The 20,450-nt window shown below is 34.6% G+C and overlaps 1 protein-coding gene across 1 annotated transcript in view; it reads right to left on the minus strand.

Moving 5' to 3' along the window:
- Positions 1 to 650: 650 nt before the first annotated feature.
- RAB11FIP2 (RAB11 family interacting protein 2) overlaps positions 651 to 20,450 on the minus strand; it is a 32,281-nt gene continuing 12,481 nt past the window's right edge. Inside the window, exons 3-5 of the mRNA XM_010122090.2 lie at positions 19,604 to 20,066; positions 8,615 to 8,660; positions 651 to 5,301 (exon numbers count right to left, since the gene is read on the minus strand). Coding sequence (XP_010120392.2) covers positions 5,074 to 5,301; positions 8,615 to 8,660; positions 19,604 to 20,066 — 737 coding nt within the window. The 3' untranslated portion in view covers positions 651 to 5,073. The remainder of the gene's footprint in view (positions 5,302 to 8,614; positions 8,661 to 19,603; positions 20,067 to 20,450) is intronic.

The following is a 20,450-nucleotide window of genomic DNA, read 5'->3' on the forward strand; positions in this document are numbered from 1 at the left end:
TATCTCCTTAGCATCCAGAAAACCTACTATTGTCAAGGAACAGATTTTGCTGTCTTGCTGCCTCAAGGAAGAGGAAAAAGAAGACAGGCAAAACCTTTTTTTTTTTCCTGAGAAAAGTGTGTTGAAAAAATTGTGGGAAAACTGAAAAAATACCTATGGGGCAGGGAGGTGGGGGAGAAGGCTCCAGTCTTCTGTTGTTCTGGCTGGGTTTTATTCTCTCAAGCACAAAGAGAAACACGTATCATGTTTTCCACATCAAAATTCACAGTGTTTGTCCTCATGCTAAATGCAGTTCTGGCCTGCAGTGCCAAAGATCCCTCAGTAATATTTACACAACCACAGAGGAACAGAATCAGAGGAATGGCGCATTTAAAAAGACTGCAGCTGCCATATAAAAAAATACTCACATATTAGCACATTAAGAACATGCCGTTTTCTCCACTAATTATAAGTTTTGGACACAACTGAAGAGATTTCCCTTAATGGCTACCCTGCAAACAGCTGGGATATTCATTTAGAGCTGTCCTTAAGGAAATAACCTCTCTGTGGTCTGAGAGTCTTAACAGCATGGCTCTTACAAACACATTCTTAAGTGGAGCTTAGGAGTTACCTGCTTTGCATAACACAGATTCACATCACAATTCACAAAATACTGCTGTAGTGCATTGTGGTGCTTTATTAGTGTTAGACATGCAATATTTATTTAATGAACAGAAATTAAAATATTAAGATAACATTGTAATCAAATTAAAGGAGCTGAAGCTGCAATAATGAAACAAAAATAAAGTTTGTCATGCATTCTAAGTTTATAGTTCTCACATGTGCATATAGTTGTGATTCCGTACCATTATTAAATGTAGACAAACTACTATTGATTGCACGAGACGAAATAAACCCTTAAGTTATAAGTAATGTTCATATCTTTTACAGACTTCCTATATAACCTGGATCTTCAGCTTTTTATAGTACACTGTAATACAAGACATCTGGAAGCTTCTAAGATGAATAGGAATGGCTCTACCATTTGTAACATACAGTGGCTTCTTCCATGTACAAATTAGGAAAGATAAAGCAAATGCCTGCGATGCTTCAGGAGACCATGACTTTTTCAACAGAAACAAATCTCAAAACCCTTCATAAACAGATTAAAGTGCTACCTATTGCATATTAAATACTTCCAGTGACTGTATCTACATTTAGAAGTTACAAATCCCTGAAAATAGGGTTTCATACTGAAAGTGCTGACCGACCCTTAAATCCAGCATCATCAACACAGCAGCGCTATAATCCTTCACCATGTACTTCAAAGAGAAGAAGTTAGTCAACATGCTTTAAGTATCACCATTTTAAAAGCCCACAACTAATGCTTCTATCATTTCTACAACTAATGGATACATACAGAGCAAAAAAAAAGCATGAGCTTACTTTACATATTTGATATAGGACAATAATTTTTCTTTAAAGCTGGAAGTGTAAATAAACCTCCAGTGCAGCAGTAAACATATTAAGACAGCAGTTCTGTTTGTTTTAAGATGCACCTAAGAAAGAGCATCCTGTACAGAAAGAAATGCAGACTAGTACCTAATGAGCCTGAGTTTCATTAGGTCCCCAAATCATGAAACCCTTCTAAATGCAAGGCAACATTTTCACAGCTGGAAAATTAGAAATAGTTCTTGATACAGAGCCAACAGCAATAAATGTACTTATGTATGATCTAGGGAGAATGCTACATTCATTAGTAGGTGGAAAACCAAGCTAAACGTAAAATACAGCAACAAGAGGTAACATATCTAAATACTAAACATCCTTCTTGAAAGGCAGAAAATTTACATTTTTACTTACAGCATTAAAGTATGGCCTTAATATTTGTTTTTTAAAGTAAGCAAGTATATGGCTATGAGTAGAGCTGCTTCAAAGGATAATTTCAAAATATAGTGTGTACATGGATGAACTCTTACACTGGTTTTTTGAGAGAAAAAAAAACCAAAAAAACAACAATGTGAAGATGTCCAAAATTTGCATCCCTACCTTTTAAAGGGCAAGAAAGACTGATCAGAAGTGGCAAGTTATTATGGTTTTAAAATGATCTGCAACAAAGTTTACAATTTTATCCCATGGGAGAAACAGAACTTTTTTGTTCTCAACATATAAATGACTCTGTATTCAATGTTTTCATTCGAAAGCTGCATGGTTCAAAAAATACATGTGGAGTGAAGATGCTTTTCAAAAATAATCTCAAAATACAGAATAATGTTAAAAGTGTCTTTCTAAGCAGAAAATGACTATATGTCTAGCTATAAGAACTCTGTAAAAACATTTTCATAGTTGTTAAGTGTCCCGTTCTGCCTCTCTTAGTAACTTTACCGTTTCCTAAATTGCATTTGTCGTTCTCCCCTCTTTCTTGATAAACTGTTAGAAACAAAAGGTGCTTTTATTCACTTACATATCAGATAAAGACTAGATAGCACATTCAAAGCTTCACCAAATTTCTTCACTAATGCACAAAAATTGATCTTTTCGCTACCTTTAATCTGCTTATCGTTCTTGGTATGCAAATATGTCAAATGATCTGCTTTTAGTCAATTACGCAGTTTGATATTCTACATTTACATTCTAAAAGAAGTGATTTCAGAGGTGCTAAATATAGTAGAGTTTCATTTTAATAATTATAAGTTGGCTTGCAAGTGAAAAGTCATTGGAGCATACTCTCTGGTTAGTTTACTTGTTAAATTCCATTGGTGTGTATGATTTAATCACTGTAGATACTACAGATGGTCTTATACCAGTTAGTTTGAAAATGACTGTGGAATTCAAAACAATTGCACAATGCTTCCCATTAACAATATGAGAAAACCACTTGCTTCGGCCAAACATTTGAAAATGTTTAAGAATTTTTATGGAAATACTGAGTAACTGAAATACATCTTGGTGTAACTCAGAAATTAAAATCTAATTGAGTGCAAAACCTAACGTCCAACAGTAAACGTACTATAACTTTTAGTACATACCCTTTGGCACTTCAAATATATTACAACAAATTTACAGTCATTTAGATCTTAAGTGGGTCAAAAGAACATTCATATGGTTTATGAGGTACCAGACTTGACAGATAAATCCCTAGGTTGTCAAAAGACAGACTACCTGATGAAGTGGGCCCATTTCTGTGCTACAAACATCTAAATGCAGAGCACTACAATTAGGTCGGGCTTGAATCACTCAGGGTCCATTCCAGGCACAACGATCTATGCTAAGGGATCCCAATGGTGGCTTGGGAACGCTCAAACTGCACAAATTTTAGGGACATAGTGCTAGGGGGATGGGAGGTCGTTCCTAAAAAAGAAAAAAAATAAAAAGAAGAAGAAAGAAAGAAGAAAAGAAAAAGCAAAAAAAGTCAAATCTGAGAACAATTGTACAAAGAAGTATTTTTTCTAACAGGAATGAATTCTGTGCTGTCATACAATACTAACATTGTCAAAAGCATTTTGATGGCAGAACTTTTTCAACTTTTCCAGATCATAAATATTCAAGATACTACTAATTTTTGCACTTTTAAAAATCACAACATATTTAGATCTTTTACAACAACAACAAAAATTTTGAATTTAATTCAAGCTTTTTACCCTCCTCAGCAACAGCCATTACATGGTGGTGCAAGAAAAAAAAAAAAACAACAAATTAGGTGTAGAAAAAGAAGGAGGAGGAAAAGACAGTTGGACTTCTGAAATCCAAATATAAAATAGTCTCTGTAGTTTTTTTTTAATGTCATCTTACTGTTTCACAGCAACAGATAATCCAACTGAGACTCTTATGAAGGAAATTAAAATTAAAATCTGTGTTAATATTGTGAGGATCCTTCTCCTACAGTATTTTTCCATTGTAAGTTCATCACTGTATTTTGCCAATTTATAGGATAACTGATAGCTTTTTCATATGTCATTTTACAAACAATTATTAATTTATCAGGAAGACACTTACTATGTTCTTTCATTTGCCTCAATAAAAACCTGACTTTTAGAAGTACTTACAAGGAATACAGACTTTCTAAAGTACACTGTATGTGTTTAGCTTATTTCTAAAGGCATATACTTTGTTGTCATAAGATTTAAAAAACTTAAGACAGATATATATCCTATCACGTAAAACTCAACCTTAAATTGAGTCAGTTCTGTATTTTTTGAATTATCTTGTCTATTTAAGTCAGTCTGTTCATTTATCCTGCATTTTTATTCTGTAGCAGACTTTGACTGAACAAATATTCATATTTTTACTCCATACTTTTCTCCAGTCCTACTTCTGACTATTAACACTGTTCAAAGTACTTTAACATATAAAAAGGCATGCAATAACTTCATACAAAAAGATCCTCAAAACAACCATATGTCATGAGCTCACTACCAAAGTTCAATCATTATACATAAAATTCAGCATTTAAGTGTAAATTAACTGATTCCAGCATGTGCTATTACTGGAATGGCATTGTATTTTTTACAATGTTTTACAAAAAGCACACCATATAGAATACAGCATTTACTCTGCAAAGATTGTGCATCACTGTTTTCCTCTAATATGTGCAGAACAAACTACATTTCATTGCAGCAAACCAGACTTAGGTTTAGTAAAGCATACTACACTGGCTTGAAAACAGTGGGTTTGATGGCATGCTGTAATAGCAGAAGGAATATATTTGCATAATACCAATAATCATTCAAGAAAACATTCGTAACAGCACAGGCTAACCCAGCTGAAACTGCCACATGGTGAACACAAAGCTATTACATAAACTGCATGGACATGTTTAATGTGTATTATTTACTCTACCGTAAGTATTCTGTACCTAAATGTGTTTAAAAAAAAAAATAGTTATTTAACTAATCTAACAGAGTATTACTTTTGGCAGTCCCTGCTAGTGTTCAGAGTAAAAAACAAACAAAAAAAACCCCCATGTCAGAGTCCCGTCCTCCCCTGATTCCTGGAATTTCTTAGGCAAAAAGGAATGAAGAGAAGTCAAAATGTTAAAGCGTAATTTCCTTCCACTAACACATTCAGCAGAAAGTACCATCAAGTATCTCTATCTTAGCTTTTGGAAAATTTGCCAGCTTTTCGAGAAGGTTCATATGGCACTCTGAGAATACTAGGTGTTTCTTCCATCACTCGTACGAGAAGATTATCAATGTAATCCTCAAGTTCACGAATATGGGTGTCCTTCTTCTTAAGTTGCTCTTTATGTTTCACCAGCTCCTGCAAAACTTCTTCATAAGTAAGGTTACGGTATCCTGCAGTGGCGTCAAAAGGATTTCCATCCTACAGATAAGTTTAAAAAAACCAGCAAATTTTATTTTTGAGGATATCATAGCAGAACATTTACCTAGCTTTAAATGGCATCAGCCCTCATCTGTCTTTCATATTCTATTTTTAGTCATCAGTGGTTCTCCAGGCCTTGGCCTTCTAATCATATAATAAAACTTTCAATTTTGAATTTCAGGTGAAGTTAACAGGCTGCATCTTATTAGCACCAGAGCACTTAAGACAGAAATGTGTAATACGAAGAGATCTTGCTTGCTCGCTTGCTTGCTTTCAAGCAGGAGGGGCCCAGAATGAAGCAGCAGGGAAACCAGAATTGTTTCTGTAATGATTTCTGATGACTCAGTAAGTCCAGGTGTTGGCAGAGATGGACAAATCAGTTCCCTTAACAAAGGGCAACATGAGATCCAAAACACTACGAATTTAAGCATCTTATTCTGAACCAAGAAAAATTAGCTGTGACCTTAAGTAACCAGATTATGAAATATTTGGAAATATATAAAAAGGTTGTGAGAGTCAGTTTATAAAAGTGTTAGCACTGTTAGACACACAAAACAGTAAGTTTTATCTGGTTCAGAAACTGAGACATTTAAAAGATACAGAACCCCAAATTAAGGAAAATAATCTAACCTCTCAAATCCTGAACCTTTAACAGGGCAGAAGAACCCAAGACAGCTTTTGTTTACAGTGAAAGTACAGTATTTAGATTAAAAATGATAAAGCTTGAACAGCTAGGAAGCACACCACAATAAAGTAATATTCGTTCCTTTTCCGTGCTTCATTCCTTTTCATTCCTTCTCTTTCCATACAGCTCCGTATTTACACATTGGCATATGTCGAATCATTAAAATATGCACGTGGCCAAAGTTTTCAAAACCTAATTAAAAGTGATGGGGCACTGCAAATAGGTTGAAGCACGTCAGATCAATCAGCCTCTCTCCATCAATTATATTCTAATAGTAGATCTTGAAAATATTCGCTTTTAAGGGTTTCTCTCTACTCTCGAGATATTTAATGTCATGTCTGTGTATTCAGTATTTTAAACTATATTATCAAGTTAAAATATTGTAAGAGATCAATAATTTCCACTTTATTAAAATGCCTAACTTGATGAAATTTATAAATTGGTTAGTAATTGATTTCTAACAAGTATAGAAGAGAAAATAACTTCACTTTGTGGTCATTGTATTTTAAGCACATTTTCTGCTACAAGAAGGAAGCAAAATTTTCTCTTTACGGTACTAAATTTTTGTACACATTGGAACAGACATCATTAACACTTCCATGTCTAAAATATAGTTTGCCTAATTTTCTGATTTGGTAAAGGAACAAGAATTAAGATGCAATGATGTCTTTAATTATTACATAAATTTTACTGGAAAATTGTGTGTAATACATATGCTTTAAAGATGCTTTGTGATACTCATGTTCCATATAGATCTTTGGGGAGAATAACCTACCACATTAATTACACAAGATATTAAAGTTAAATTTTAGATGTTCAATTTGAGCAAATAAGTGATACTTAAATGTATAAGGAATAACTATATCTTTACAAAAACAGATACTACAATTTTAATACAAAACATTACTCTTATAATGAATTATTAAGAAAAAAAGATTCTAAATAACAAGCTATGCAAAGAATGACTGTCTCAGCTACAAAATATTATTGGGGTACGTACGCACTGACAGCCAGAGGAAATGGAGTTAGATAAAATGAAGGCCTCTGATCATCTCTTTATTGTTCTAATGAGGAATTCTGCTCTGGGAATATCATCTAAGCTACTTTCACATCTTTTGTCCTACTTACTTCATCTTCGTTTCAGTTCTTAATTAGGCCTTAAAGAGCTCATGCTGCCCTTTCAACTGGCTACTGCTCCCATTTAAACACCGCTTTCAGAGACAGGTGTTGGCACCAGAGTAGGAGACATACAAACATAATTACTAAATGTGATGCACAAGGAAGAAATAGAATAACTTGGTACAGGCTATTATTGCAGAACCTAATAATAAATTACTTCAAACACCTTAGAAAGCAATCTGGAATATTTAAAAAAAAAATCAAATGGTTTCATTCAAAACTATGGTTGAGATATAGTTTCTTCTCCTCCTAATTTGTGTTTTGTATTAAATGAGCACCACCTCATAATCCTACAACTGACATTTAGGATAGCTGGTATTCCAAAAGAAAAATCATCAAGGATTTCTTTTATCACCTTTAAATCCTTTAAATAGAACAACTCACATCTTATTTCTTAAAAGAATTAAACCGATGCTTTTACGAGCAATAAATTACATGATTTGCAGTAGTACATCTGCAAGCACATAGAAACTGTAATTATGGTTACTTTACAGACAATAGCTGCTAAGTTAAATCAATTTTTTTGATGTCGCTTTTTTCAGAGATTAAGTAACCGCCTGGTAGAATTCAGTTTACTATCTGATCAAAGGCAGCCTTCATATACTCTGACATCTCCTACCAGTTACTTACATTATAAAAACTTGGGCATTTACAATAACATCAAATGTTATTACAAATCATTTACATAAGCCAGCAAAAAACCAAATGCTACAAAGTCATATTTGCTTGTGAAACTTGTTTTCTATGTATTTTAAAGATTGAAAACAAACCCACTTTTAAAGATTTCATCTATTCACAAAACAAATTCTAGTAAGACCACATTTTCCTTCAAAGACACTGCACAGGAAATCTGTGGACTTTTTTTTGGCCTTTTCTTAGTACACAATTTATTCTAGGTATTTTTAGAGTCAAAAGAGTATTTTGAATAAGAACTTCCAGTATTTCTATTTTTAGTGTTTTCCGAGAGGCTGTTCATTTACTATTTGTATTATAAATCCTATCATATATCAGTTCATTGCTTCCATTTGGATTTGCCATCTAAAGACTGTCCTCAAGTCTCCAACTATAGAGACAGGAAACCCCCGTTAAGTCAAATAATACATCACTGCCTAATGCAGAGTTCCTCACCTGACTACTGCTTCTCTTGAGTCAACTGAAAGACCCCAAAGCAACAGTTTCTTTTTACTTTCTGTGCAAATATCTGATTTTTCCCTTCTTCTCTATATTATCATACCAGAAGCACACTGCACATTAAGTGTAAAACTCTTATTTCCAAATTTATATTCAGTTTGTAATTTTCTAATTAGATTTTCTGCAAAGGTCAAAAGAAAAACAAACACTCCCCAACATTTCCTTATAAGAGGTAAAACAAGAACAGTAGCTTATATTGTGTCGAGCACCAATTAGCTGGCATTTAATGATGGCTTCCCGTAACACTTTATAACTCACCATTGTTTTCCTGAGGTCCTCAGCGCCAGAAAGATTTGTATTAAAACTGTGGGAAAAAACCAAAACCCCAAATATTAGCAGCGCATATTTATCTGACAAAAACATCTAATAGAAGACTACTGAATTAGGTATATAGCTATAAAATATTTAATATGATTTATTTTCTTGATTTGTTGAACTTAAGAAAAGTAAGAAAATACTTAAAGTTAATGGAAATATTCATATATTCTTTGTTCACAATTTTTCATATTCTTTTTTGTCATAAAATTTGAGTAAGTAATTAAGAAATGCAAGAAAGGATATTATGGATTGGACTTCCCTAGCTCTGCTCTCATCTCTAGACTTACCTTGAGCTTCTAACCAAAAAGAGATGTTCTAAATGAAATATTCTGGAAACAAGTCCCTGGAATGAGATTGTTAAAAAATAACAAAACCATGCAGGCAACATGAATTCCCAGCTTTCCTGGCAGTTGCTAGAGAGAAAAGTCCTTTAGAAATTCCAGTGAGATCACCAGATTAATTCAGAGTTGAGAAGCCATCACCTGTCAGCAACATCTGTTTCATACTTAAAATTGAGTAAATAATGTATTATTTTATAAACCTAGTGATTATCCCACATATCTGGAAAGCAAAGCTGTTTCATGATGCTGTTGTGCTGAGATTTTTTTCTTCCTCAACTGCAAAAGTGCAGTTGATATTGATAAAAGCAGCCATTGTCAAAGTGTCAGGCCTAAGAAACGGTCCACTGGTCTCTCAGGTTGATGTAATTATTTGCAAATATCTTCAAAAGTCAGTGCTGTTATGTTCTTATGTAGTTGCTGGAGCAAGTTTAGAGAGAAAACCAACTCTCTGAAAATCTGTTCAGTATTTGCATGTGGCCCACAAACACCATTTCTTCGGTAGGATTATAGTAGACATCGTTCTTTCACATCACAGACTAAACTATTTAGTTAGATTGCAGGTACCGGCTGTCAATGGAGACGTTTGTTGACAGAATAATGCAAAAAGTTACAAAAATACCTTTATATATATTTTTGTTTAATTTTAAAGGTAGCTTAAAATAAGGAACATTTATTTTGTGACTGTCCATCACACGCTGTCATCTGAATTTATAAGCCATATATTTCACAGTGTAAAAGTGAAAGGGACATAATTTACAAACGTAAATCACATAAAATGTAAAAACTGATTTTTTTTTAAACTTTTTTTTTTTTACATTACATTTTTTACTTTTTTTTTTTTTTTTTAATTCTGAACACTATTTTTCATTTCCAAAGTAGGCAGTCTTTGGCTTATACAGAAGTCCCACGAACCATCTGCTGGACTGAGGATATTGGAGAAAGATTGAATTACATGAACAGTCACAACTAGAAATCAAGAGGTGTCTGACGACTCAAGTTCTGGCTAATTCCCATTATACCTGTTTGTAACAGCGATCCCCAGCAGCCTGCCCAGATTGCTGGAGACTAGTTTTGAATGAGGGGCCTCTTTCATCGGGTATTGTCTAAAAAGCTAAAGGCAGGAACACTCCCTCACAGCCTGCCTTTTAGTTTCACACTGATGTGTCAAACACATGATGAACTTGCTTCATTCATGGCTGCCTTTTGTGATCCGAGTACAAAAAAAATGAGTTAACTGAACTGGATCGAATTAGCTTGGTGAAAACCAAGAATGTCTCTATTTAACGAAGTGTGGCGTTAATTTGGGATATCTTTCTTTTGGGACTGTTTCCTCATGTTAGACAAGATATAGAATAATACAGCCTGACTGCTCAACTGAGTGACTTTCTGAAAGGTTAAAAAAGCAAGATCCTTCATTGCCTTGAATGACTTTATAGTTTCTGTGAAATAAGTTCTGGGACTCTTCCATAGCAGCAGCTTAAAAGAAAAGCAGCAGTTCTGACTACGAAAAGTTACGCTTGAAAATTAGAAATATAAATCACTGGCAATATGTACTAATATTTTTTTTTAGCTAAAAAACCTGCAACCATTTCCGTAATATTTCGGATATTGTAACTGCAATTACAAAAGGACACATCTGTGTATTCCACATGAAGCAATTTGAATATACTTGCAAAAAAATGAAAAACTATTAAACAGAATATTCTCCAATAAAAACCCAAACCCCATGAATACTCCTACTCATATTTTAAAGAGATATGTGGAAAATATATGTGGATATGTGGAAAAATGTTTCTTTTCAAGGAAGAAACAGGTGCTGAGATTACATGTAACATTTTTTAGATCAGATTGTCTGTTAAGTAAGGTGGGAGCTCCATGGCCTGGCTGAGCCCCGCAGGGTTTCCTGTCAGTGCTTCCAGCCCGAGGTGAGCGTAAGCAAACCCAGGCTCTCACTGCCGTATGCGTAATTCACTGTCCGAGGACCGTGGAATACCTCGAAAGAAAATACTGCAAAGTTATGAATGCATGCAGTTGGGAAAGTTGCATGTATGGTGTAGTGAGATTCATTACAGCGTTTATTTTTTTTTAATTTAAGGTTCATCACAATAATACATCCCTAAAGTTACCATCTCACTTGATTGCTCATAGCGGCTTACAGAAAACACGCCTCGAGGACTACAGCCCACACGCTGTACAAGGATCCTAACGCTGATTCTGTAGGGTCTTTTGGATGACTACTTCATAACCAGAACAAGCATATTATTTTATACTTTCTTGATATTTTCCCTGTTTAAATACATGTCATTAGAACTACATGAAACACTTTTCCCCATAACACCTACTTTTTATAAGGTAGGTAAATACTTATACTGTGTGCTGATTATTTGCAGTTTGTATAGAAACTTCAGCACAGTGATGTATCACAGGCTCAAGTTCATGACTGGAGCTTGCAATTTTGTCTTTTGAAGTTTAATAGCAGTCAAAAACTCAAACATTAGGTCTACTGGCTGCTTAAATATTTAGCTTCTAAATACCTACTGATTAAAACAATGTTTAAAAAAAAAAATCTTTCTTATAACTGCTTTAAAAATTTTAGTGCCTGAACCATTTACTCTGACAACATAATGAATGGGAATCAGACTCCTAAATTATGCTGTATGGAAAGCATGTTTTCCTAAGGAGCAAAAGTCTTTTACTTACTTTTGGCTCTTCATATTAGTTATAATCATTGTACTATACACTATTAGAAATGAAAATTACAATCTTTACATTAATCTTTACTATTCAAAGTACTGAAATCTTTTCTGTTAACTTGACATCTTGTAAAATAACCATAATACCTGTGTGAGCTTTCAGTTCTTTTCCTTTAATATGGAACATCTATGTACACGTTATTAGCAAAGCTCTACCATGTTCATTTCCATTATACTGGAAAGATTATTCCTACTCCTACTTCTTGGTCTTCGGATTGATTCTTATTATATTGCTTACGCATTTTTCTTAGGACTCTCACAACACATATCGAAACCTTGAAATATTTGGATGTAGTTTAAGTTATTACCAATGTACTAGAAAAACAAAGAGAAATGAATAAAATCAGATACAGTTAATGAAATTCAGAAACTTTGCTTTCCATCGAATATTACTAGCCTGCTGTGCCTGGCAATGGAGACATCACTTCATACTCTGAGAAGGAACGACTGTCATGTCTGGCAGCTAAACAAGTATGGAGCAAGCATATTACCATTTATTTCCCAATCAGATTCTGGGGAACATCACTTAAGGCACCTCACTCTATAAATTGTCCTGCTGTCAAGCCATGCTCCAAGGCCTTCTGGAGTTTGTGTAGCCCCAGGAAGACGCAAAAAGAGTATCAGGTTTTGTTGCTATTACTCCATTTTCTTAATATTACTATAAAGTCTCACACCACGAGTTAAGAAACTGGACCAAAACCCCTGAACTTTGAATGTGAGACACAATTCTCTTGCCAATCATTTGTTCTCAAGCTACATAAGCTTTACATAGACTCCTTTGCAAATGGGCTGTTTGTGAGCATACTGCTGCGCTCTGTGGAGCCTTTTAAAGATGGCAGAAGGTTCCAGGAGCTAAAGAAGTTACAGTCTCAGAATACAGTGCTCAATAATAGTCCTGAACAATATGCACTTCAAGGAAGCAGCCTTTTCTCTTGTGGCTCACGTATATTTCTAATTTAGTGCAGCAGAAAGACGACAATGCCACTATATAGATGCACAGAAACTTTCAGTTGAAACAACTCGAAGAAATCCACAAAATTTTGTCTTTATAAATAAACATCTTCATTTTGAAACCAGACATGAATCTGAATCCACAATAGGCTGCTTACCAATTCTGAGGTGTCTGATACTGCTGTGGAGATACATCAAGGGAAGTGGAGGCATAGAGGGCTGCATTCATGCTCCTTCCAAAAACTTAAGTATCTTAAAACAATGGCGCTTGCACATCACTGAACACATTACTTGTGCAAATTTATTTACTATTCAGGATTTACAAGATGTTCTAAAACAAAAAAAATATCTCACACAGTTTACTCAACTGAATCTTAATTTAAGGTTCTGGAAACAAAAAACAGTTTTACACAAAAGGTTAATATTTGTAGGCATTTAAATATTTCTCCTTTCCCTAGGCAGTTGTGCTATAGCTAAAAAACTAATGAAGTTTTATTCTCAAGAGATCACTAAAGAACAGTTATACTAAAAGTTGTGCCAGCACCTCCAATAGAAGACCCTACTACGAGATCTATAAGTCAATCAAAAGCCCCAACAACCTTGAAGTAAAATTTAACACTGAAACTTCGAGAACCATTTTTGAATGCTTAATAAAATTGCACTAATTCTCAGTTCTTATAATCAAACAGAATCTTCACCAATTTTACACAGCTTCTGTATTTTTTAATTAAGAAACTGGATATATTATTAAAAAAAAAATAGAACAGGCAATGCATTCCCCTTGGGATAGGTAACATGCCTTGTGCATCCAGTAAAAAAGATTTCATTTGCCCTAATGTGCATCAACAGACAATGAAAGCTTGAAAAAATCTTGTCATGCAGCTAGGAGGATGAACTTTCAAAACAATGCTCCTAAACCAGACAAGTAATTAGGAGTACATGATTGCTGGTGAAGAGTTTGCAAAAATCAAGATTAATACTAAGTAGTTCTACAACATTGCTCGAAGAATTGATTGCTCCAACCCACTCTAGTAATGTCCCAAATACCATGAGCACTGCTTTGTAGTAGCTTTGCGAGAGATTTCATTATTCTCTCATCACACACAGTGATCTTTCTAAATCGGGTAACAGTCCTGGCAGGACACGAAATCCAAAACACACCGGCTACTGAGAGGAAAATTAACTCCATCCCTGCTGAAACCAGGACAGAATCCTTGTATGACTTCTGCTTGTTTTGTAGTTTCCCTTTACCTCTCATGTACCGGTAACGTATCTGTTTTGTTGAAATGATGCTCTACTGACAGCTTTACTGCACTGAATTAATAAATAGTAACAGTCTACAGTATAATTAACGCACCGTCGTAGTCTATCAATATTCTACTTAGCTTATAGATAATCACAGTTCAGTAGAGCTAAGTCTAGTCTCATTTCAGTAGAGAACTGAAAAAAATCCTTTCATTTCAAGAAAAGCAATGCAGAATTATGCTGTTCTTAAAATAAGACATGCTAACACTGACAGGAAACAAAATTCTGAAAATAGCACAGTTCCCCAATGTCGTTTTTTGACTAACAGAGAAATATATATTAAAGTGTTGGAACAGACATTATTCCTCCAGCAAGCAAAGAAATAAACATGTTAGAGATCAACATTTCTGAACAAGGCATACAAAAATTAAAAATAATTAGTTGTATTGTACCCTGGAAAAGGACAACCTATTTGGTAAAGAAACATACAGCCGTCACAACCCTTTGCTTGTATCAGGCAGCTTCTGGGGTTCATTCCAACGGAGCTGTGACCAGTAACTACGCCTCTGGCACATCACAGGGAACAGGCGAGACCAAAACCATTTAACAGTCGCTTATCTTTCATGGTGTTCAAGTTACTGTACTAATAACTTATCTGCACTGTGGGTTAAGCTAACAGATTTTACTTTACAACTGCACCCGACTAGAGACAGGCACCTGCTTTACCAACACAGCCCAACTGACAGGCAGTAACCTAGAAAGTCAGAGTCACACCACGATTTCGCAATACCTCCTCCAAGTAGTTGACCATCACATATACAGAATTTTAATACTGGCTGAAATGTAACAGATGTCAGCTGTTCTTTAGACTTAACACTCGAATATGATCCGAACACATCGCAGTTCTCAAGAGCCTCACGTTTTCACGGCACCTCTTTCCCCCTCGCCAAATGTAGTAATGCACATATAAAAATGTAGAGACTGCTTATTTCGAACGTTGCATCCATTGGGAAAGATGAAACTGCAGATACTGATTTTACTGGAACAGGCAACACTGGAGAGGGAGGCAGCTCTAACGGCTATGTGTGACGACAGTATGGGGGAGAGAAGCTGAAGAAAATAACCGCAGTTGGAAATGACAGACAAAGCGGAAAGATGCAAAAGAGATGAGTTTAGGTGTTAGGGTTTTTTTTTTGAGTTGCAATGTTCCAAAAAGGCTGAAGCAGTAAAAGAACATACATAAAATTTAAATAATATTTTTGTATTTTATGCTCCAACTGAGCAATAACTAATGCTATAAATATGAACATGGTTCATAATTGTTACAGTGAATCCTAGTAAGACACGTCTTTCTCCTCCACTATCCACCCTCCATAGTGCTATGGCACCTAGAATGTAACATATTTATTTCAAGAACTTAAGATAGAGTGTAACTAGTAGGTAGGCACAAGCTTTATCTTCTTTTCCTTAAGTTTAACAATACTTAGGTGATGGAAGTGCTACTTTAAAGGTTTTTTTTTAAATGTATCTCCCTCTAGATGTATACATATAAGTATATACAGACACACACTTGCATTGTGTGAATGTGTACATATATTACATACATAATGTTTCTTAGAAAGCTCCCAAACACCTATCAATCCTCTTTCCCAAATCTGGAATTTGATGAGACTAGTAACAACCTGTCAGCTTTAAATACTGGACTATTTGTTTCCCTGTGTCCAGTGCTTAAGATCTTGTTAATTACCTAAACTCTCTTTCTGTAGGTCCTGTTAATTACCCGTCTCCTGTCTCAGCGGACCTTGTTAATAACTTGTACAATCTCTCTAAAAAGGTCCTAATAACACATTAAAATTAAAGATGCTTTTCTTTTAGCACTTGTCAAGTGGTGTAAATTGAGAAATTTTCACATCAGTTTATTAGCCTACTGTAGTGTATTTTCCTAAGCCCGAACAATTTCAGAGAAATGATGCACAAGGTTTGGTTGTGGCACAAAACAATCTTTGTTTTCCAGGAGTACCCTCAATTTCTTTAACTGTGTCCAATACAAAATCCACTCCTGACTGCAAATTAACCTCTCGAGAGTCATGACAATAGCAGTAATTGTAAGGATGAACGCAATTTAAGATGCTACTAGGTAAAATTTTCAAAGCAGTGGATTAAGAAGTACGAAGACAAAACTATTGGTTGTTTAAAGATTCTTCATTGGCCGTATGATAAAAATCCTCTGGAACTAACTGGTTTTGTAGTATTTACAAAACCAGCATTTCTTGTTTCACTATGAGACTGCAGTATTTTTAAATTGTCAAGAAATCAGCTCATAAATATCTATATTACACCTACACCAGACAATACGAATCCCCAATCTTAACACTTACGTAATACTGTAATACTGTATCTATAAAACCCTCAAAAATACTAATTTATCCACTCAGCACTTGTAAGAGCTAACAAAATATCATTCCCATTTTACAGATCAGGAGCAGGGAGACTAAGTGATTTAGCCAAAGCCACAGAACAAGCCTTTGCCAGAGCAGAGATTAATAGAAATTAGGGGTCCATATTTTGTGATTTCCTGACAACTAGTACTATACACAAACCAGACAGGTTTTGTTTTGCTTTTCCAAAATACTACTTAAACCTTCTTGAAATAGCAATAATAAATAATAGTAATAAAAATAAATAATAATTTTCAAATAACCCCAGGATACTTCTTGCTTTTAGGAAAAAAAAAAATCCTGTAACTGTTGCTGAACCACTTCTACATTTTCTGCATCTGAGCAGCTGAGAAACATGTGGAAGATGTATTTATCTTCATTCTTTTAATTAGTAAATAAGAGTAACTAGTGACAGTATGCATACAGCCAGTTAGCACTTAACGACTGGTTGGGTGCAGGGCTATCCAGCAACTCCTGTTCCGCAGCTCACCCAGCCATCAGTCAGTGATGCTGTCATTGAGCTGCTGCCTTGCACATCATTACTGCTTAGTCAACATTACCAAACACAACTAATTAAGAGGGACTTGAGCCTGACCCAAGGCTCACCAAAATCACTGAAAAGACTCCCACTAACTTTAAAAACTTGGGTTTAAGGGTGCTAAGAACCTGACCTTCACACTCCACACATGATGGAGTTGGGTTGATAGTATTTTTGGAGGTGGAGGAAAACAGTTGCTGTGGGGTTCTTCTTCCACCTTGCACTATCTCCAGCCTGGACCCACAGACTGAATGCCCTTTTGTGGCTACTGTGTGCTCCTGGAATACATCTTCCAGTTGAGTTTCATCAGACAGGAATCCAGTTTACATGCCCCAAGACTGTTCCAGCAGCAATCAAAGCCTTAGTTAAGCAGGGTTAACTGGGAGATCCATCTGCAAGCAGACTGCACATCCACACCAGAACACTCATTTTGGACACACCTTAAAAAAAAAGATACTGCCTGGTTTATTGTGGAAATGGTATCCATACAAAAGAGCTTAATTGCGTGTTGAGTAAACAAAAAGCAACTCAAAGTCTAAATTCCCTGGGTGTGCTTTCTGCATACTGAATTTGTTACTCAACCTCATTTATTTTGTGCCCACAGACTCATACAATTCTTTCTTCACCATATTACTAGTACAAAAAATTAAAAATGGATTCTATTGAACAAATCCTCCACAGATAAAAGGTAAACTTAAACTGTAAACTTATTAAATATGCACATTTTGTATTAGTTGCTACTTCAAAAGAAAATCATTGTACAAGATACATTTGAAAAAAGTGAACTTATTCTAAAAGACTCTCACAGAACATAACACTGGAGTATATAAAAATCGAGAGCTTCTAACTTAGAATACTGCATGCTAGATATTATTCCGTAATAGCTATCTTATAGAAAAGGTCAAAATGTTTACTATTTTTGGCTGTTTGAAAATAACAGAATATCTATTTGTCTTATCAAAAGTTTATGTTTACATAAAAGTCAAGAACAAGTAAGAGACTCATACAAAGAGAGGGAACAAATGACTAGAGTCCTTCTGAATGGGCACTGTGATGAGCTTTTTAATTACAAAATAAAGAAGAAAAAGTCCATCATGATTACCGTTAAAGGTTTATATTTATCAAGATCTGCTGCATTCAAGAACTTCAAAAGATTTCACTACTTATATCCAGCATCTGCCTGAATACATTTTTTCATTTAAAAAAAATTAAATGCAATGTAATTTTAATTGTTATTTAAATTACTTCTCTTTAAAGGAGTTTATTTAAATGGAAGTTTAACTTCTGACAAACCAAGCTACATCCTAACCTTACTCTAATCTAAAGAAATCCTTTATTAAATAAATAATATTCTAAGGCTCTGTCTGTAAACATATTATTTAAGACACAAGGAACCGACTTGACTCGTAGAAGACGCTAAGAAGATAATTCATTGAAGTCTGTATGAGCTTCTAGGAACTGAATCTTTTCTATAGCAGTTCCATTTCAGTTCATTTATCTAATTCACATCCATGATTAGTTTTGTTGAGAAAATGATTATAAGTGTAAATCAGGAGTGCATGCATTCTAACCTATGAATGAAACTGATAACAATAGAAATCTGTTCTCAAATCATAAAATCATAAAGAACAAGATAACAAGAAACAAATTACTTTTTTTTTAAAGTAAGTACTACTGTGTCATTAGTTAAGGAATTAATAGACAGGGAAAAGGCAAATTTGTTAAAACCATGTTTTACATTTAAAAAGGTGATTTAGTTTACAACCTTAAAATTCCAGCTTGGAATACTTTAAATTCAATTTTTACCAAATTTAATTCATTAAATAGAAATGAATCATTACCTCGCAAAAAAAAAAAAAGACTGTTAATCCTTTAATATTCATACACAGAAAAATCCTTTAATATTAATATACAGAAAAAATATGTAGGGGGTGTGTAGGTGTGTGTGTGTATATATATATATATACAAACACAAATATACACATACATATAGAAAGAGAGTATATTTTCCTCACTAGCAAACAAAAGCCAGAAATAAAACAAACTGTGGGATACGCTTTTTTTTTTTAAGGAAAACAAGTTAACTATGGATAGATAAACAAAGATTAAAATAGATTATTTAAATCAAAGTTTCTTATCAGCCTCTGTAAGTTAAGTCACTCTGCTTAACACATAAACTGCTGCCTTGTGCGATGACTTGAATACATAAGAACTCAGTGAAGCTACCATGAGCCACATGAATTCAGGCGTGGTAAGTGTCCATGAGGGTGCTCCTGTTTAGAAACAGAATGGTCTTCAATTCTTGTGCTCTAACATACAGAATCCAACTCCTTTTTTTCCCCAAATGGTGCCATCCACAGGATTTGTTTTCATTACTCACATTTTCTTTGCCCTTTAATTTATTCAGTTTCGTCTTTTCCTTTCACGAAAAAGCCCTTCCACGAACACAAGTACCCAAGAACATTCATAGTACATATTAATAATATAAACATAACTTTAAATGAAGTAAGAAAACCATATTAAAAGTTCATAAGTTTTACTTAGAAACTGTTAAGCAATGATATAAACGTATACAAAGCACAAAGATTCTGTTCCTCAACACTTCACATTTTCATTTATATAACATGTTCAAGATATTAGATCGAAATACAGCAAAAACCTACCTTGAAGATGGCAACATGCTTGTAGGCTTGAAGTTTGTCATGAACGGATTAGTCGAATCATAATCAAAACTCTCCTGATGAGTTTCACCAAACGCACTAGGTGATTTCAAGTCAGTAGAACTGTCTGATCCCCCATTGCTAAGTTTATCTGACCTCTTGCTATCTTTTTTTCCAGTCACTCTTTCAAAAAGACTAACTTTCTCTTTCTTCTCTTTTTTAATTTCTCTTCTGATTTCGACTGGTTTGGAAAACAGACTTATGTTTGGATCCCATGTTGCTGGGCTTTCTTCAAATGGATTCTTCTGTCTTGGCAGTGTCGCAAATTTTTGGGGTAATGAAGCACTCACATTGGTAAATGGGTCATTTTGTGCTTCAAGTGCAGTTTCATCAACTGTGTTGTCAAGCTGGTTCAATTTAGAAGTATCAACACTTAATGTCCTTCTATGTGGAGATTTTACACTCCCTGCAAACAATCTGTCATTAGTATATTATCAACGAGACACCATATCATAGTTTAAGACATGCAGAGAACCCATTTTAGCTTAGGTCTAGAAGCTTTGCCATTGAGTCTCAGTTCAAAACACAGCTGAGAACTAAGCTATTTAAAAAAAACAAACAGTTGTGGCCTTCACTTCATGGTTCAGAAACGTTTATGGATAGATACTAAAGCAATCTTTTGTTTCCTGTGTGAAAACCAAGTTCTGCAAAAAGCTCTGACTAGTGCGCCATTCCAGAAGGCAACAGTAGTCTATTGCAGCGTAATAACTTTGAACAGTGCAAAGTATTTCTGGTTCTTCACATAAATCAGGTTTAAAACTTTGGTGATATTTTTCAACTTTTTAAACAG

The sequence above is a fragment of the Chlamydotis macqueenii genome, chromosome 7 (assembly GCF_036417535.1).
Source record: "Chlamydotis macqueenii isolate bChlMac1 chromosome 7, bChlMac1.mat, whole genome shotgun sequence".
NCBI classification, from domain to species: Eukaryota; Metazoa; Chordata; class Aves; order Otidiformes; family Otididae; genus Chlamydotis; species Chlamydotis macqueenii.